The 20,170-nt window shown below is 50.6% G+C and overlaps 3 protein-coding genes across 3 annotated transcripts; all 3 read left to right on the forward strand.

Moving 5' to 3' along the window:
• Nucleotides 1–3,193: 3,193 nt before the first annotated feature.
• On the forward strand, nucleotides 3,194–5,225 carry LOC139829626 (feather keratin 1-like). The gene is made up of 4 exons (XM_071818106.1): nucleotides 3,194–3,283; nucleotides 4,373–4,476; nucleotides 4,509–4,536; nucleotides 4,896–5,225. The coding sequence occupies exons 1-4, from the start codon at nucleotides 3,194–3,196 to the stop codon at nucleotides 5,223–5,225; spliced, it is 552 nt and encodes a 183-aa protein (XP_071674207.1).
• A 3,420-nt stretch (nucleotides 5,226–8,645) lies between these two features.
• On the forward strand, nucleotides 8,646–12,521 carry LOC136111718 (feather keratin 1-like). Its single transcript, XM_065856067.2, has 3 exons — nucleotides 8,646–8,732; nucleotides 11,267–11,419; nucleotides 12,192–12,521. Exons 1-3 carry the CDS (start codon nucleotides 8,646–8,648, stop codon nucleotides 12,519–12,521), a joined length of 570 nt encoding a protein of 189 aa, XP_065712139.2.
• A 6,987-nt stretch (nucleotides 12,522–19,508) lies between these two features.
• On the forward strand, nucleotides 19,509–19,817 carry LOC139829648 (feather keratin 1-like). The gene has a single exon (XM_071818123.1). It carries the CDS (start codon nucleotides 19,509–19,511, stop codon nucleotides 19,815–19,817), a length of 309 nt encoding a protein of 102 aa, XP_071674224.1.
• Nucleotides 19,818–20,170: the final 353 nt, after the last annotated feature.

The raw sequence follows: 20,170 nt of genomic DNA on the forward strand, positions 1-20,170 counted from the left end.
CCATCACCACCAGCTTTAGTAGGGGAAACACCTCCTCATTCTACAAACGCTACTACCCAAGCCAGAGAGACCAAAGACCCTGGAGCTGATGGGCACTCCCTGAGAGCTAAGGATGCTGCCAACAGCAGCAGAGGTGGAGGATCCCACGGCGGTGTTCTGCGGGAAGGAGCTGAGGATGGGGCTGGGCAGGGTCACCACCATGGGCGAGGGCTGGATGAAGACTCTGGAGTCCTAGCACCGCTGGACACAGGGCTCATTGCAGCTGTTGGACAGTGGGGTCGGGCCAGAGGGCTGGCAGGGCAGGCACGGCTTGTAGCAGGACATGTCTTGTGGCTTGAGCTGCACCTGGGAGAGAGGTCAGGGAAAGCAGAACAGGGGAGATGGGTGAGGAGCAGCCTGTCACCTCACAAGTAGGGAGATAAGGCATGTGCTGGAGACAAAATTGGAGACTGTGTAGGGATGCACACATACTTCTCCTTCCCCTCTGGCAAACCCTGCCATGAGTGACCAAGCCCAGACCCACTGCCATTGCATGTGGGCAGTAATCTTCCAACAGATTCACCCCCAAGGCAAAATATTCTACGTAATGGAAAGCTTGTATTTTGATGACCATCAGTGCTGCCATTTCTTTTCCTCATTTCTGACATGCCTGCTCTGCCATGCAGGCTCCTTTCTTCTGCTGGGATTAGAGGCGAAAGGATATCCTCATCAGAATACTGTCATTTTGGGCAGAAGATGAGCCCCAGGTTCTGGGGGGACAGACATCCTCATTGTCGGGACAATAAAGTGTGATTTTTCCAACTCCCAGTGTAAGAATCGGTCTATCTCTGCCCTACTCTGCCCATGTCCTCAGAGCACCCACAGGCTCCTCTTTTTAAAGATGTACCGCGTGCTTCAATGGCGTATAGTCTGGTTGTAGGTCTGTAGTTAGTAGTGTTCCCCAGCAGTCAGTATTAGGTCCAGTCCTGTTCATGAATGACCTGGATGAAGAGACTGAGTGCACCCCTGGCAAGTTTGCTGACGATAGCAAACTGGATGGAAGGGTTGATACACCTGGCTGTGCTGCCATTCAGCAAGACCTGGACAGGTTGGAGGACTGGAAAGAGAAGAACCTGATGAAAATCAACAAAGGCAAGTGTAGGGTCCTGCACCTGATGAGGAATAATCCCAGGCATCAGTACAGGTCAGGGGTGGACCTGCGGGAAAGCAACATTGTGAGAAATACCAGAAAGTTCTGGTCAACAACAGGCTGACTGCGAACTAGCTATGTGTCCTTGTGTCCAAGAGGGCAAATGGTGCCTGGAAGCATGCGGAAGAGTGTGAGTAGCACGTTGACGGAGGTTGTCATCCCCCTCTACTCTGCCTTAGTGAGGCCACATCGGGAGTTTCTGGGTCCAATTCCCAATTTAAGAAGGACAAAGAATTACTGGAGGGAGTGCAGTGACAGGCTACAAAGATGATGAAGGTGAAAGAACGTTTTTCTTATGAGGAAAAATGAAGACATCTGGATTTTGATTGGCTAGATCTTTGGACTGAGACCAATTGTATGAGGTTTAACAAGGCCAAACTCTGGTGATACAGGGAACTAACTAGCTAACACTTCAAAAGCTAACACTGAAAGAGCTAGCCCTTAACCCACATGACAATTGCCTGGCCTTGCTTAGCTTTGTGTAACTTATTGTATGAGAAACAGGAGTTTGCTGACGACTTTGCAGGCCTTGTGAAGATGAAAAACCCTAGCTGCATCCTTGGGTGGACTAGATAACAGAATCTTGGACACATGACAGGAGATATACCAGTTCTAACCAACTCATCAGTTTGAGTCCCAGCTAACTCAGCACACCAGGCCAGAGGTAAAAGTGTACAGCAGAGAAGGCCCTGGCTCACGATCACTGTGCAGGCGAAACCAGGAGGGGTCAGAGGTGGAGGCTGTGGAAATGATTTCCCGGAACTCATTGGAATAAGAACCACCTTCTCAGGGACAGGTTATGAATATATATAGGCGTTTGTAGAATTTTCATGAATATGTAATACTTTACAACATTTAGCCAAGCTCACAGCTACTAGAAATTTACACACGTCTTGGGTAGAGCTAGCGCCCATGTGCACAGTGCTGAATAAACATACCTTCTTTACAATCTCACAGGTTGTAAAGTAATTTCCATGCCTCAGCGAGTCCTGAAGTTGGGTCACAACAACCTCATGAATGCTCCAGGCTCGGGGAAGAGTGGCTGGAAATCTGCCTGGTGGAAAAGGACCTGGGGATGTTGATTGACAGCTGGCTGAATATGAGACAGCATGTGTCCAGGAGGCCAAAAAGGCCAACAGCATCCTGGCTTGTATCAGGAACAGTGTGGTCAGCAGGAGTAAATTGATTGTGTCATTGTACTCAGTGACGGTGAGGCCCCACCTTGAACATTGTGTTCAGCTTTACGCCCCTCATCATAAGAGAGACACCTTGAGATATCAGAGAGAGAGTGCAGAGGAGGGTGATGGAGCTGATGAGGGACCTGAAGCACAAGTGTGATGAAGAGCGGTTGAGGGAACTGGGACTGTTTAGCCTGGAGAACAGGAGGCTGAGGGGAGACCTTATTGCTGTCTACAACTACCTGAAAAGAGGTTGTAGCATGGAGGGTGTTGGTCTGTTCTACCAAGTAGCAAGTGATAGGACAAGAGGAAATACCTCAAGTTGTACCAGGAGTGGTTTAGATTGGATATTAGGAAACATTTATACGTGGAGAGGGTGAAACAGTGGAACAGCCTGTCCAGGGAAGTGGTGGAGTCGTCATTCCTGAAGGTATTCAAAAAGCATATAGACGAGGTTCTTAGGGACATGGTTTAGTGCCAGAGTTAGATTAAGACACAACTTGATGATCAAGTTTCTATTCCAACTGAAATGATTCCATGGTTCTGTGTTCACCTTTGAAAAGAGAAGGCCAAGAGGGGATCTGGGAGCCCTCAAACCTCCTCTGGGTAGATGCGCCTTTGGGGCTTAATCATCCTTGAGGAGAGACTCAGTTGTGGAAGTAAACAGAAATACAGGCTTTGTCACCCTGGCGGAAAAGACCAGGCTGTGGTAGGAGGCTCTCCTGAATACTCCATGATGGAAACGAAAGGGTTGCAAAACACGTCTGCCCATCAGCTGGAACTCATCCCTGGATCTCATGCTATATACCTTCCTATGGACTTCCCCATGTCTTCTTTCCTGCGCCTCAAAGGCCTCCTCAGCTTGGAGCACAACGCAGTACCATTGGAGAGGCACGAAGCTTTCCTCATCTCCTCAGTGAGTGAGGGCTGTCAGGACCCTGCAGTGCAACGTGCCAGGGGATGCACAGGGAGGGGATGGGTTCAGAAGGGCACTGGGTGTAAAAACAGCTCTGAGACAATTTCCAAGAGGCGATGCACTTCCCTGCCCTGCAGACATGGAGGCACCTGGAATGCGTCCAAGGAGGCCAAGGGAATGTCTTTAGTATGCAGCCTTGCTGAGATAGTCTCTGTCAAAGCATGGCGAGTCACATTTTAATTTTGGATTGGCCATGTGTCAGGCTTCTGGCATGAGGCCAAGCCAGGAGTGTGTGTTGTCTGCAGGCCTGTGTCCCATGAGGGGACAGATTCCCCTGTGGCCAGAGCTCTGAGCACTGACCTCTACCTGACTACCAATCTCCAGGCAAACCATTGTGTGTCCTGCAGGTCAGGGTCCAAAACATGTGGCCAAACTGCATGATGGTGTGAGGGCAGTGGGAGGAATAAGGTGCAGTCCTGGTCACACTCCTCATGTAGTGAGGAGGGACCTGACTCCACAGGTCTTCTTGAGGAATCAGGGGGTTTTTGGAGGACCAAGTCCTTCCTTATGACTGCATTGGCTGGAGACTTCCAGAGACTGCCACAAGAGGGGATGTTTTGGCAAAAGAAACCAGCAAATGTATCAAGCAAGAGAAGCTTTCCTTAGTCAAAGGTGTTTTAGACCAACACTGCAACCCATCTGCATGTAGAGGAAATGATCAGTGACTGCTGGAGTGCAGCAGGGAGGCAGAAGGGAGGTGTGCAACGTCCAGTCACAGGAGCCTTTGTACACTAGCGAGAGGACTGCAGTGGTGGGAAGACGTGCACCTTCATTTCCTTGGAGTTGAAAGCAACCTCAGCAGATGTCCCCAGAGCCATATTCTCTGTCTGCACTGACCCCTCCAGCACTCTGGGGCACATCTTCTGTCTGTGCTGACATGATCTTGCTCAGAAAAAGCCTTGGTCTGTCACTGTAAGACTTCAAAAGACCCTCCATGGCATGATGGTCATGTAAGAGATGAGGAAATGAAAGTGATGACGGAAACCAAAGAGCAACCTGTGCAATTATGTAGGGTGTTTTGCTTTGGAGGTGAGTCTACAGAAAAATTACTGCCTGTGTGCAGTGACTGTGAGCCTGGGGCTGTGCAGGAGCAGTATGAAAGTGGGTCCTTCTCCTCACTCACTCACTCACTCACTCACTCACTCACTCACTCACTCATCCACTACTGTTGTCTCCATCTCCTTGGGATCAAGGTGAGTTTGGAGCCATTTCTTGTCTTCACCCTTCTCCTCATCTTCCTTCTTGTCTTCCTGCTCCTTGTCATCTTCTTCTTCTGGGTTTTCTTGGCACTTACCTGCCCCGTTGTCTTCTACTGCATCTTGGAGCTGTTTGACTAGGTGGAGGTAAGGGCACAGAGAGTGTGCCATAGAGAGAGGATGGGGCTTTGTTGCGATATCTCCTGAGCTATGAGCTAGGTAGGAAGCGCCCTCAGCTTGGTGGCACTTGGCAGAGCTCATTTTTGTGGAGGGTTAGGGTCTCCCTCATGGTGGGCTGACAGGCTGTTCTTCAGCAACCCAGGGAGCTTTGTTTTACTCTGACTTCTCTCTCCCAGGTGCAGCTCCAGCCACAAGACATGTCCTGCTACAACCCGTGCCTGCCCTTCCAGTCCTGCGGCCCAACCCCACTGGCCAACAGCTGCAATGAGCCCTGTGTCCAGCAGTGTCAGGACTCCAGAGTCTTCATCCAGCCCTCCCCCGTGGTGGTGACCCTGCCTGGCCCCATCCTCAGCTCCTTCCCGCAGAACACCGCCGTGGGATCCTCCACCTCTGCTGCTGTTGGCAGCATCCTCAGCTCTCAGGGAGTGCCCATCAACTCCAGGGGCTTTGGTCTCTCTGACTTGGGCAGCGGCATCTGCGGCACGAGGAGGCGTTTCCCCTGCTAAATTTTCCCTGCACTTGCATCCACCTTATTTCTTTTTTTTTTTTTATTGACTCATTAAAGTTCTTCTGCATCGTGGACTGCACTTTCGTGTCGTCCTTTCCCCTGCACCTGATCTCCAAGATTCCCAGAGAGACACATGTTTCTCAATGGTGGCTTTTGAAAGCGGGTTGTTGGGGATGATTTTGCAGTGACTGTCTAAATTAAGCAAGTTTCCTTAGTCTTGCACAATTCAGACACATGGTGTGAATTTTGGGGTTATCCTATGCAGGGACAAGAGTTGGACTCGATGATCCTTGTGCTCCCTACCACCTCAGGACACTTGGTGTTTCTAGGATTCTGTGGTAATTTCTATATTTGTCCACCTACAGAATCACCAAACAGAGTCTAGGGGCTGCCATCTGCTTCGCTGTGTATGCCTTTTCTTTTTCCTCGGTAAATCAACTGTGATGCAAGTAGCGAGGAGGGAATGTGGTATTGACAAGACACAGGCAGTGGCTTGCCAGGAGCAGACAGGAGAACCCACTGTAACCATAACATTCTGAAAGGAAGGGACACAGTGCAGCTGGTTGCCTTGATTGTGGTACCAGCGTAGCACAGAACCACAGAAAGACTTTTATATGGACAGGTCTATAAACATCCTCTGGTCCAACCTGTGGCAGTTGCCCATCCCCCTACAAGGTCTTGCTTTCAGTGGAGCAGATGATGGCTCCTTAGCGCCTTTTATGCCCCACTGTGCTTGCCCCTGTCCATGCACCTTGGTCAGTGCCAAGGCGCCGACAGTTACACCCCTCCTTTATGCCTACTCTGGGCATGGTGAGTCCTCACATTCACCTCCCCCCAGCTGGTGGAGCAGAAAAGTTGGGACCCTTGGTCAACAGGCAGGGTCCTCTGGCAAGGAGGTTCCCAGGTCTAGAGAGGCAGAGAAGCTTCTGGACCATGATCATAAAGACCACAGCCACACTCAGCCAGGCTATAAATCACTGGATGCACCCTTTGAGTTGGTCTTCTTTGGACTAGTGGGTATGCAGTCAGAGACTCTGTTCCTTACGCTGGCCATGTAAGGAACATTCCTTGGGGACTGAGACACCTTGCCAAACTGGTAAGCAATCTGGGCACTCTTGAGAGTCATCACTTTCTAACAGAGTGGGAAGGTACACATTTTGAATCATCACTCTAGATTTTTGGGATCTCATACCCTTCAGTTTGTCCCTGCTGTGTAGTAATTAATTTTTAGATGGTATCCGAACCTGTGTTTCATGGTGTTGTCGGAGTGCTGAATAAACCTCATTTGTAGCTGTTTATTTGCAAGCAGTTCCACTTAGATTAATGTTGCTTTGGAGCTAATTTTCCTTCTAAAATGATTTTTGGGGTTCTTCCATGACTCAGCCCTCCTGCTGTGGGCAGGGATGTCTGTCACTACATCAAGTTATTCAAAGATGCTTCAAAAAACCTATGCTTCCAGTCTGCTTAGCACTCATCAGATGGCATCTACGGAACTGCTCTCATGCAAGAAGGTTCTTACCAAGTGGTACAAGCTGGGAAACTAGGATGGTGTAAGGGCTGGAGCAATCCTCTGAGAAGGAGAGGCTGAGGGTACAAGGCTCACTGAACATGGAATAGAGAATGCTTTCATAGGAGGTATAAAATCATTCTAGTGAAGCAATGGTCATTGAACTCTATCATAGAATTCTATCAAACCCCAGATAGGCAGTGAAGTTTAGAAATCAGAGGGTCATCCCAAGTATGGCTAAGCATGCTCAAAGCAAAAATATCCTCAACAATCCCTTCTTAGAACCACACCTAAGGATCAGGTCTGACCCTGAGCATCTTGTGAGAGCATCTGCAGGGGAAAGGAAGACACACAGGCATGAGCTGGGATGCAGCAGAACTTTAATGGGACAAAAGAGGAAAATCAGGTTGATCCAAGTGGAGACCCCATTGCAAGGAGCACCAGGGGTAGACAGGAGTCTGTGACCCATGGCTGTGGTGGAGACCCTGCCAGATACTTATCTGCCTGCCCCACTGAGGGAGCAGGGCCAGCAGGTCCTCCCTAGGCTGGCTTTGTGGGGCTCACAACCCAGGGGAGCACAAGAGAACAAGGACACAAGAGGGAGAGGAGACACTGGAAGAGGGGGAAGGTGGCATTAGCTGTGCTTTCTGAGAGCTCGGGTTGGTCCCATCCTTTTGCAACGGGTGCTGGGATTGCTCAGCCCCTCTGAAAACAACAATCTAATGCTCCATCCCCAGTCCTGTCCCATCCTGTGTGTCCCTGGTTTCCTTCCCCAGGGCCATCATCAGCAGCTTTAGCAGGGGAAACGCCTCCTTATGCCGCAGATGCCGCTGCCCAAGCCAGAGAAACCAAAGCCCCCGGAGTTGATGGGCACTCCCTGAGAGCTGAGGACGCTGCCAACAGCGGCGGAGGTGGAGGATCCCACGGCGGTGTTCTGTGGGAAGGAGCTGAGGATGGGGCCGGGCAGGGTCACCACCACGGGGGATGGCTGGATGTAAACATGGGAGTCCTGGCACTGCTGGACGCAGGGCTCATTGCAGCTGTTGGCCAGCGGGGTTGGGCCGCAGGACTGGAAGGGCAGGCACGGGTTGTAGCAGGACATGTCTTGTGGCTGGAGCTGCACCTGGGAGAGAGACAGGGCAGGGGGAAGCAGATTATGAGGGATGGTTGAACAGCAGCTTGTCACTCCAGATGATGGAAATCCTTCCTCTCAGCCCAAAAGAGTCCTACAAACAGCAAGCAAGTCCTGGGTGATCACTTCCTTGTCCATAACTCAGGAGACAACTCAGTGAAGTCCCAAGTTCTCTCCATGGTATACCTCTTACTTCTCCCACGACAAGCAGCCCAATGACCCAGCAAAAGAAAAAGGGGCAAGTTTGTGCTGAGAAATTCTGGAGAGGATCGAAGTGCAGGAGGAAGAGCAGCAAGAGGAGAACAAGTTTTAGACTCACCTTGTTCCTGAAGAGGTGAAGATGAGAGGAATGGATGAGAGAGTGAGGAGAAGGACACACTTTTATACTGCTCCTGTACTGCCCCAGGCGACCAGTCCCTGCACATGGGCAGTAATTTTCCAGTAGACTCACCCTCACAGCAAAACATCCTACCCAATTGCACTGGTTGCATTTGGGTTTCCTGACACCCTCCCATTTTATTTCCTCATTTCTGACATGCCTGGTCTGACATACAAGCTCCTTTCGTGTCTCTGGATGAGACACCCAGTGATATTCCTGGCTGGATCACGTCTGTGCGTGGTGAAGATGTGCCCTCAGGGGCTGAGGGGTCCTGTGCAGCCAAGATGTGTTGGCTTGGAGCAGTTCAATTGTTTGCAATTGCCATTGCAGGAAGAGGTTTCTGTTGTCCTTCTCTTGGTGCCCTTTGCTCTGGGGACAACATTTGTCAGGTTCTCTGAGTATGCAGGGTGGGGTTAGGAAAGGCAAAGCCCACCTGGTATTGAACCAGGCAAACCATGTGGGGGGCAAAGAGAAGGTCTTCTTCTGGGTAGGTCAGCAGCAAAAGAGAGGCTTGTGCAAAGGCTGAATGGAGCAGCTCTACCTGGGACAGGGGTTATAGGAAAGGTAGAGGTACTCCAAGGGTTCTTGGCCTTGGTCTTGACTGGCAGGATTTGCTGCCTAAAGATCAGGCTCCTGAGAGTCCTTGGAAAGTCTGGAGCAGGAATAAGTTCCCCACAGTAGTGGAGGATCAGGTGTGGGAACACTTAAACAGATTGGACTGACATGAGTGCACCAGGCTGAGCTGGTTTGACTGAAAGTGATTTGATTTTCTTCATGCAGTTAGGAACCTTTCTTTTCTGCAGATATTTACAGCCCACAGCCTCGAAGGCACTGTTTTGTCTGAATAAATCCTTTCATTTTCAGCAAAGTGCAGAACAAGCCCTATCTTACAGATGTCTGTAATGTCTTTGTTTTAGCCTTGAAGGCATTATTTTCTCCTCAATCAGTTGCATTCCTCCAAGCAAAGTGTGAACTAGACCTTATCAGACAAATATTCAGTGTAGTGTGTAGCTGCTTTTGGTAAACAAGAGCAGAACTTTATAGCACACAGTTTACTATGTAACATGAAGCAGACAGTATATTTAAAATCACACAACCTTACAATTCCAGGTGATTCATTCTAATCAGTAGGCACTTACTTAAGTGATTGCTATGAAACTTGAACTGGGTTCATGCAGTGATCTTTGAGCAGTAAAAGATCACCACCATTCAGCCACACTTGCTGAGCAGAGAGAGCTCACGGTAGCTTACCCAGGCTGTCATATTGATAGAATAAAGTTGCTGGCTCCCAGTGAAATCACACACGGTCGGAAAAGTATGGACAAGACTCTTTGCACTCACAACTTACGGGTGTTCAATGTGATGTTCGCTTCCTTGTAGGTTTCCTAACAGGAGTTCTTGGCCTGGCTGCAGCTCAGGCCTTTCCCTCCTTTGGAGTCTGTACGAAACTGTTTCTGGTTTGGCTGGGGGAGTGTGGGGGGATGGTGGAAACATCAGAAAATACTTTGTTAGTGTGGTCAAGCACCATCTGGGATTGTCACAGACGGGCTGTGTCTTCTGCATCCTTGTAGGTATTCAGAGCTTGACAAGACTTGGCCCTGGGAATCCTCTAAAGGCTGACTGTGCTTTGAGCAGGGCCGCTTTGACTAGAAGATCTCTTGAAGTCCTTTCCAACCTCAAGGATTCCGTGATTCTGTCATGGTGAACGGACGGGTGATGCACAGCTGCCTCTAAGAGGGAAGAACTGGTTGGGAACATGGGAATCAAGGACAGCCATAGCTATCACACTGGAGAAACTGAGTGTTCAAGACCTGATGACAGGGAGGAAAGTGAGTAGCAGAGTACAGTCCTGCATTTCAGGTTCGCTATCTAGTGAAGCAGATGGTCGGTAGAATGCCATGAGAGCAACTGCGAAGTGCAAATCAGCTCAGAAAAACCAGCAGCACCTTTGGCATTTCTTGGTCCAAGAGCAAGAATGATCCAGGCAATACTCAGGAAAGCAAGCAGAAACATTAGGGGTGGAAGGGAATGGACAGACAACCCTCATCTTTCTGACCAAAAAGGATGAGTTGTGATGACGAGGTCTCCTGAATTCTCAGTAGAGGGAAAGAAAGGTTTGCAGAAAACATCTCCCTTTTGGCTGGGACTCATCCCTCAGTCCCATGCAGTGCGTCTTCTCCTGGGCATTAGGGCTTAAGCACCCATTCTTTCCCATAGGCCAAAAGCCTCCTCAGGCTGGAGAAAAACCCAGCACCATCAAGAATGCAAGGAAACTCCCTTAATATCCCCGGTATATAAGAACTCTCAGGATCCTGCAGTGCCGTGTCCCTGAGGATGCCCAGGGAGGGGATGTGCTGAGAAGGGCCCAGGGTACAAAACCAGGTCTCAGACCACATCAAAGAGGTGATGCACTTCTCTGCCCTGCAGACATGGAGGCAGCTGGAACGCATCCCAGGAGGCCAAGGGAGTGTCTTCAGCAGGCAAGCTTCCTGGAATAGACTCTCCCTGCCCTTGGCAAGTCACACTCTTTGGACTGGCCATGCGTCAGGCTTTTGTTGTGAGGATAAGCCACAGGTGTGTGCTGTCTGCAGGTCTGTGTTGCAGGCAGGGCTGAATTCCCCTGTGGCCAGGGCAGCTCCATCCCAACCCCAGGAAAATGGTCTCTTTCTCCAAACCTGCCGATGACATTGGTTGAGAACCCCCAGAGACTGCGTGAGAGGGGACAACTTTCCCAAACAAACTAACACGGGCAGTAGAGGGTGGGAGGACATGTGCAACTTCATGCAAAGGGAGTGGGAAACAACCTCATCAGATTTCCCCAGGCCCAAGTCCCCTGCCTGCACAGATGTCTCCAGCACTCAGGGGGACATATTCTGCCTTTACTGATGTGTTCCCACCTGGGAAATCCTTGCCCCTTTCACGTCAATACTTCAAAGGTGCCTCTGAGGCCTAATGGTCAGGTCAGAAATGAGGAAATTAAATGGCAGCATTGATGAAACAAAATTTAACCTGTGCCATTAGGTAAGGTGTTTTACTTTGGAGGTGAGTCTGTTGGAAAATTACTGCCCACATGCAGTGACTGTGGGCCTGAGGCAGTGCAGTAGCAGTATAAAAGCAGGTCCTGATCCTCACTTTCTCATTCACTTCTCTCGCCTCCCTCTCCTCAGGAACAAGGTGAGTCTGAAGTCTCCTCTCCTCTCCTCTCCTCTCCTCTCCTCTCCTCTCCTCTCCTCTCCTCTCCTCTCCTCTCCTCTCCTCTCCTCTCCTCTCCTCTCCTCTCCTCTCCTCTCCTCTCCTCTCCTCTCCTCTCCTCTCCTCTCCTCTCCTCTCCTCTCCTCTCCTCTCCTCTCCTCTCCTCTCCTCTCCTCTCCTCTCCTCTCCTCTCCTCTCCTCTCCTCCCCTCCCCTCCCCTCCCCTCCCCTCCCCTCCCCTCCCCTCCCCTCCCCTCCCCTCCCCTCCCCTCCCCTCCCCGCCTCCCCTCCCCTCACCTCCCCTCCCCTCCCCTCCCCTCTCCTTCCCTCCCCTCCTCTCCCCTCCCCTCCCCTCCCCTCCCCTCCCTTCCCCTCCCCTCCCCTCCCCTCCCCTCCCCTCCTCTCCCCTCTCCTCCCCTCTAGTTTTCTCACCCTATTCCTGCTCCTTTCTCCAGTAGTGGGACATGGGCTGCTAATCTTGGGAGAGGGAAGGGTTCAAACGGTGTTGCAGGGAGAGAGCCTGGTGCTTTGCTGAAGTAAGCAAGGGGGTAGGCAGGGGTATTGCTGAGCTCAGTCACTTTTGATGGGGAATATTTAAGCTGAAGTGAAGGAGAAATACGTGGACCTCTCTACACAGCCTTCAGTCCTAACCTCCATCTTTCCTTGGCTAGGCTTGGCTCTTATGTGGTGAGGTGACAGACTGCTTCTGTACAATCGCTCATCTTCTGCTTTCCCCTGCCTTCTCTTTCTCCCAGGTGCAGCTCCAGCCACAAGACATGTCCTGCTACAACCCGTGCCTGCCCTTCCAGTCCTGCGGCCCAACCCCGCTGGCCAACAGCTGCAATGAGCCCTGCGTCCAGCAGTGCCAAGACTCCCATGTTTACATCCAGCCGTCCCCCGTGGTGGTGACCCTGCCCGGCCCCATCCTCAGCTCCTTCCCGCAGAACACCGCCGTGGGATCCTCCACCTCCGCTGCTGTTGGCAGCATCCTCAGCTCTCAGGGAGTGCCCATCAACTCTGGGGGCTTTGGTCTCTCTGGCTTGGGCAGTGGCATCTGCGGCATAAGGAGGCGTTTGCCCTGCTAAAGCTGCTGATGATGGCCCTGGGGAAGTCCCCTGGTGACCCACAAGACGGTACCAGACCCTCTGTGGGGCAGGCAGATGGACTCCTGGCTATATCTGCACCACAGCCACAGGGTGCAGACTCTGGTCTGCCCCTGGTGCTCTCTGTACTGAGGCCTCTATTCAGAGCCACCTTTTTTTCTTTCTGACTCAATAAAGTTCTTTTGCATCCCAGCACATACTTTTTTCTCGTCCTTTCTCCTGCAGATGCTCTCCAAGATGTCCAAGGAGACACATGTTATTCAGGCTTGGTTCCGGGATGGGGTTGTTAACAAGAGAACCGTTACCAACCATAACCTTTAGATACAGAGTTGTGAGTTGAGGAAAAGACCAGATGGAAAATAAAAGCTTGAGAAACGTGAGGGTCCTGCCACAGGACCTTTGGGAAAACTTGTGCCAAGACATGGTGTCCACAGATCTTGTACTTGTCTCCTCAGCCACAAAGCTGAGTTGATCTTCCGTGCTGTCCCTGTAACCAGTAGGTCAGGGCACAAAAAAGCTGTTCTGGACTATAGGATCAGAACATAATCAAGGTGGAATGGACCTCCAGAACTTGTTGGGCCCAAGCCCTTTTTCCACATTGTGAGCCACGAGTGTTCAAGGAGGTTGACTGGACAACGTCCCCAGGAAATCTCTTTTACTGCTTGACGCACCTTTTGCTGAAAACCGTTTTCCTCCTACCAGGTACAAACGTCTCATGTCTGAATGTGAGCCCATTTTCTCTAGTCCTCCAGCCACACAGTACCAGTGTTGAGCCTGGATCTGTCTTCTGCGGGACCTCACCACTGCTACTCCAAAGCTGCCCTTCATTCTCATAACAAATATTGTCTTCATGCTCAACAAGCCCCGTGCCCTCAGCCACTGCTCCCCACACAAGTGCCTCTGCTCCTCACCATCCTGCAATACCTGCTGAACTGTCTTGGCCAAGGTGCTTCTTGCATCACATCTTTCTTACATTACAGCAGTTTTGTAGGTGCTTTCAAGTGAGTGCTGAGCAGAGTAGGATAGTCACAACCCTGTATCTCCTGTATCTGAGGTCCTGCTCACCTTGGCCAGGATGTTGGTGAATGTTCTTGATGCCCAGGAACAGTGCTAGAGTTGCACTTGTTTTGCTGGTGTCACTGCAAAAGCGCCTTTCCCTGGTCCTGCTGATGGGCTGCTGGTTGATTTGGCACAGAATGGCAAGGAGCAAGATGAGGACGACATGCACTGCCAGTTGATCTGTGTGGTGTGTGGAACCCGAGCAGAACTAAGCACCTACAATTTCTTCTCTTGATCCACTGTCCCAGTGGTGCGGAGAGATTTGCAACAGCAAAAGAGCAAAATACCCTCGGGTCACGGTCAGGCAGCTCCAAAAGGGTAAGGAAAAAGTGGAAAAAACAGAAATAACAAGTGATGCAAATGAAATCAGCCACCACCTCACAGCAGCAGATGGATGCCTGCCCAGCCTCTGAAGAATGACTACTTTGAAAAGACTGCCCACAGTCCTTCACTTAATTAGCTGTTAACAACCATTGTCCAACCATCCACAACAACTCCTTCCCATAATCACTGTGAGGACCATTTCTCTCCATGGGCATCTTGGGATATTGTTTGCAGGGAAAAGGATTTCACAGAGGCTTGGGCTGGGATACAGCAGAACTTTGATGAGCCAAAGATGGAAACGATGTTGTTATGAGCGTAGATCCTAGTTCAAGGAGCACCAGTGGAGATGAGATTTTGAAATGCACACCTCTGGCAAACATCCAGGCAGGTGTCCAGCTGCCTACCTTACAGGGGGAGCAGGGCCAGTAGGTCCTCCCTAGACAGGCTTTGTGGGGCTCACAGCCCAGGGGACCACAAGTGAATAAGGACAGAAGAGGGAGAGGGGACACTGAAAGATGAGAAAGGCAGCATTAGCTGTGCTTTCTGAGAGCCCAGGCTGGCCCCACCCTTTTGCAAGGCGTGTTGGGGTTGCTCAGACCCTCTGAAACCAACAACCTGATGCTCTGTCCCCAGTCCGATACCACCTTGTGTGTCCCTCGGGGACTTCCCCACGGCCATCACCACCAGCTTTAGTAGGGGAAACACCTCCTCATTCTACAAACACTGCTACCCAAGCCAGAGAGACCAAAGACCCTGGAGCTGATGGGCACTCCCTGAGAGCTAAGGATGCTGCCAACAGCAGTGGAAGTGGAGGATCATACGGAGGTGTTCTGCGGGAAGGAGCTGAGGATGGGGCCAGGCAGGGTCACCACCATGAGCGAGGGCTGGATGAAGACTCTGGAATCCTAGCACCGCTGGACACAGGGCTCATTGCAGCTGTTGGCCAGCGGGGTCGGGTCAGAGGGCTGGCAGGGCAGGCACGGCTTGTAGCAGGACATGTCTTGTGCGTTGAGCTGCACCTGGGAGAGAGGTCAGGGAAAGCAGAACAGGGGAGATGGGTGAGGAGCAGCCTGTCACCTCACAAGTAGGGAGATAAGGCATGTGCTGGAGACAAAATTGGAGACTGTGTAGGGATGCACACACACTTCTCCTTCCCCTCTGGCAAACCCTGCCATGAGTGACCAAGCCCAGACCCACTGCCATTGCATGTGGGCAGTAATCTTCCAACAAATTCACCCCCAAGGCAAAATATTCTACGTAATGGAAAGCTTGTATTTTGATGACCATCAGTGCGGCCATTTCTTTTCCTCATTTCTGACATGCCTGCTCTGCCATGCAGGCTCCTTTCTTCTGCTGGGATTAGAGGCGAAAGGATATCCTCATCAGAATACTGTCATTTTGGGCAGAAGATGAGCCCCAGGTTCTGGTGGGACAGACATCCTCATTGTCGGGACAATAAAGTGTGATTTTTCCAACTCCCAGTGTAAGAATTGGCCTATCTCTGCCCTACTCTGCCCATGTCCTCAGAGCACCCACAGGCTCCTCTTTTTAAAGATGTACCACGTGCTTCAATGGCGTATAGTCTGGTTGTAGGTCTGTAGTTAGTAGTGTTCCCCAGCAGTCAGTATTAGGTCCAGTCCTGTTCATGAATGACCTGGATGAAGAGACTGAGTGCACCCCTGGCAAGTTTGCTGACGATAGCAAACTGGATGGAAGGGTTGATACACCTGGCTGTGCTGCCATTCAGCGAGACCTGGACAGGTTGGAGGACTGGAAAGAGAAGAACCTGATGAAAATCAACAAAGGCAAGTGTAGGGTCCTGCACCTGATGAGGAATAATCCCAGGCATCAGTACAGGTCAGGGGTGGACCTGCGGGAAAGCAACATTGTGAGAAATACCAGAAAGTTCTGGTCAACAACAGGCTGACTGCGAACTAGCTATGTGTCCTTGTGTCCAAGAGGGCAAATGGTGCCTGGAAGCATGCGGAAGAGTGTGAGTAGCACGTTGACGGAGGTTGTCATCCCCCTCTACTCTGCCTTAGTGAGGCCACATCGGGAGTTTCTGGGTCCAATTCCCAATTTAAGAAGGACAAAGAATTACTGGAGGGAGTGCAGTGACAGGCTACAAAGATGATGAAGGTGAAAGAACGTTTTTCTTATGAGGAAAAATGAAGACATCTGGATTTTGATTGGCTAGATCTTTGGACTGAGACCAATTGTATGAGGTTTAACAAGGCCAAACTCTGGTGATACAGGGAACTAACTAGCTAACACTTCAAAAGCTAACACTGAAAGAGCTAACCCTTAACCCACATGACAATTGCCTGGCCTTGCTTAGCTTTGTGTAACTTATTGTATGAGAAACAGGAGTTTGCTGACGACTTTGCAGGCCTTGTGAAGATGAAAAACCCTAGCTGCATCCTTGGGTGGACTAGATAACAGAATCTTGGACACATGACAGGAGATATACCAGTTCTAACCAACTCATCAGTTTGAGTCCCAGCTAACTCAGCACACCAGGCCAGAGGTAAAAGTGTACAGCAGAGAAGGCCCTGGCTCACGATCACTGTGCAGGCGAAACCAGGAGGGGTCAGAGGTGGAGGCTGTGGAAATGATTTCCCGGAACTCATTGGAATAAGAACCACCTTCTCAGGGACAGGTTATGAATATATATAGGCGTTTGTAGAATTTTCATGAATATGTAATACTTTACAACATTTAGCCAAGCTCACAGCTACTAGAAATTTACACACGTCTTGGGTGGAGCTAGCGCCCATGTGCACAGTGCTGAATAAACATACCTTCTTTACAATCTCACAGGTTGTAAAGTAATTTCCATGCCTCAGCGAGTCCTGAAGTTGGGTCACAACAACCTCATGAATGCTCCAGGCTCGGGGAAGAGTGGCTGGAAATCTGCCTGGTGGAAAAGGACCTGGGGATGTTGATTGACAGCTGGCTGAATATGAGACAGCATGTGTCCAGGAGGCCAAAAAGGCCAACAGCATCCTGGCTTGTATCAGGAACAGTGTGGTCAGCAGGAGTAAATTGATTGTGTCATTGTACTCAGTGACGGTGAGGCCCCACCTTGAACATTGTGTTCAGCTTTACGGCCCTCATCATAAGAGAGACACCTTGAGATATCAGAGAGAGAGTGCAGAGGAGGGTGATGGAGCTGATGAGGGACCTGAAGCACAAGTGTGATGAAGAGCGGTTGAGGGAACTGGGACTGTTTAGCCTGGAGAACAGGAGGCTGAGGGGAGACCTTATTGCTGTCTACAACTACCTGAAAAGAGGTTGTAGCATGGAGGGTGTTGGTCTGTTCTACCAAGTAGCAAGTGATAGGACAAGAGGAAATACCTCAAGTTGTACCAGGAGTGGTTTAGATTGGATATTAGGAAACATTTATACGTGGAGAGGGTGAAACAGTGGAACAGCCTGTCCAGGGAAGTGGTGGAGTCGTCATTCCTGAAGGTATTCAAAAAGCATATAGACGAGGTTCTTAGGGACATGGTTTAGTGCCAGAGTTAGATTAAGACACAACTTGATGATCAAGTTTCTATTCCAACTGAAATGATTCCATGGTTCTGTGTTCACCTTTGAAAAGAGAAGGCCAAGAGGGGATCTGGGAGCCCTCAAACCTCCTCTGGGTAGATGCGCCTTTGGGGCTTAATCATCCTTGAGGAGAGACTCAGTTGTGGAAGTAAACAGAAATACAGGCTTTGTCACCCTGGCGGAAAAGACCAGGCTGTGGTAGGAGGCTCTCCTGAATACTCCATGATGGAAACGAAAGGGTTGCAAAACACGTCTGCCCATCAGCTGGAACTCATCCCTGGATCTCATGCTATATACCTTCCTATGGACTTCCCCATGTCTTCTTTCCTGCGTCTCAAAGGCCTCCTCAGCTTGGAGCACAACGCAGTACCATTGGAGAGGCATGAAGCTTTCCTCATCTCCTCAGTGAGTGAGGGCTGTCAGGACCCTGCAGTGCAATGTGCCAGGGGATGCACAGGGAGGGGATGGGTTCAGAAGGGCACTGGGTGTAAAAACAGCTCTGAGACAATTTCCAAGAGGCGATGCACTTCCCTGCCCTGCAGACATGGAGGCACCTGGAATGCGTCCAAGGAGGCCAAGGGAATGTCTTTAGTATGCAGCCTTGCTGGGATAGTCTCTGTCAAAGCATGGCGAGTCACATTTTAATTTTGGATTGGCCATGTGTCAGGCTTCTGGCATGAGGCCAAGCCAGGAGTGTGTGTTGTCTGCAGGCCTGTGTCCCATGAGGGGACAGATTCCCCTGTGGCCAGAGCTCTGAGCACTGACCTCTACCTGACTACCAATCTCCAGGCAAACCATTGTGTGTCCTGCAGGTCAGGGTCCAAAACATGTGGCCAAACTGCATGATGGTGTGAGGGCAGTGGGAGGAATAAGGTGCAGTCCTGGTCACACTCCTCATGTAGTGAGGAGGGACCTGACTCCACAGGTCTTCTTGAGGAATCAGGGGGTTTTTGGAGGACCAAGTCCTTCCTTATGACTGCATTGGCTGGAGACTTCCAGAGACTGCCACAAGAGGGGATGTTTTGGCAAAAGAAACCAGCAAATGTATCAAGCAAGAGAAGCTTTCCTTAGTCAAAGGTGTTTTAGACCAACACTGCAACCCATCTGCATGTAGAGGAAATGACCAGTGACTGCTGGAGTGCAGCAGGGAGGCAGAAGGGAGCTGTGCAACGTCCAGTCACAGGAGCCTTTGTACACTAGTGAGAGGACTGCAATGGTGGGAAGACGTGCACCTTCATTTCCTTGGAGTTGAAAGCAATCTCAGCAGATGTCCCCAGAGCCATATTCTCTGTCTGCACTGACCCCTCGAGCACTCTAGGGCACATCTTCTGTCTGTGCTGACATGATCTTGCTCAGAAAAAGCCTTGGTCTGTCACTGTGAAACTTCTAAAGACCCTCCATGGCATAATGGTCATGTAAGAGATGAGGAAATGAAAGTGATGACGGAAACCAAGGAGCAACCTGTGCAATTACGTAGGGTGTTTTGCTTTGGAGGTGAGTCTACAGGAAAATTACTGCCTGCGTGCAGTGATTGTGAGCCTGGGGCTGTGCAGGAGCAGTATGAAAGTGGGTCCTTCTCCTCACTCACTCACTCACTCACTCACTCACTCACTCACTCATCCACTACTGTTGTCTCCATCTCCTTGGGATCTAGGTGAGTTTGGAGCCATTTCTTGTCTTCACCCTTCTCCTCATCTTCCTCCTTGTCTTCCTGCTCCTTGTCATCTTCTTCTTCTGGGTTTTCTTGGCACTTACCTGCCCCGTTGTCTTCTACTGCATCTTGGAGCTGTTTGACTTGGTGGAGATAAGGGCACAGAGAGTGTGCCATAGAGAGAGGATGGGGCTTTGTTGCGATATCTCCTGAGCTATGAGCTAGGTAGGAAGCGCCCTCAGCTTGGTGGCACTTGGCAGAGCTCATTTTTGTGGAGGGTTAGGGTCTCCCTCATGGTGGGCTGACAGGCTGTTCTTCAGCAACCCAGGGAGCTTTGTTTTCCTCTGACTTCTCTCTCCCAGGTGCAGCTCCAGCCACAAGACATGTCCTGCTACAACCCGTGCCTGCCCTTCCAGTCCTGCGGCCCAACCCCACTGGCCAACAGCTGCAATGAGCCCTGTGTCCAGCAGTGTCAGGACTCCAGAGTCTTCATCCAGCCCTCCCCCGTGGTGGTGACCCTGCCTAGCCCCATCCTCAGCTCCTTCCCGCAGAACACCGCCGTGGGATCCTCCACCTCTGCTGCTGTTGGCAGCATCCTCAGCTCTCAGGGAGTGCCCATCAACTCCAGGGGCTTTGGTCTCTCTGACTTGGGCAGCGGCATCTGCGGCACGAGGAGGCGTTTCCCCTGCTAAATTTTCCCTGCACTTGCATCCACCTTATTTCTTTTTTTTTTTTAAATGACTCATTAAAGTTCTTCTGCATCGTGGACTGCACTTTCGTGTCGTCCTTTCCCCTGCACCTGATCTCCAAGATTCCCAGAGAGACACATGTTTCTCAATGGTGGCTTTTGAAAGCGGGTTGTTGGGGATGATTTTGCAGTGACTGTCTAAATTAAGCAGGTTTCCTTAGTCTTGCACAATTCAGACACATGGTGTGAATTTTGGGGTTATCCTATGCAGGGACAAGAGTTGGACTCGATGATCCTTGTGCTCCCTACCACCTCAGGACACTTGGTGTTTCTAGGATTCTGTGGTAATTTCTATAT

This window comes from Patagioenas fasciata, chromosome 22, assembly GCF_037038585.1.
Source record: "Patagioenas fasciata isolate bPatFas1 chromosome 22, bPatFas1.hap1, whole genome shotgun sequence".
Taxonomy (NCBI): domain Eukaryota; kingdom Metazoa; phylum Chordata; class Aves; order Columbiformes; family Columbidae; genus Patagioenas; species Patagioenas fasciata.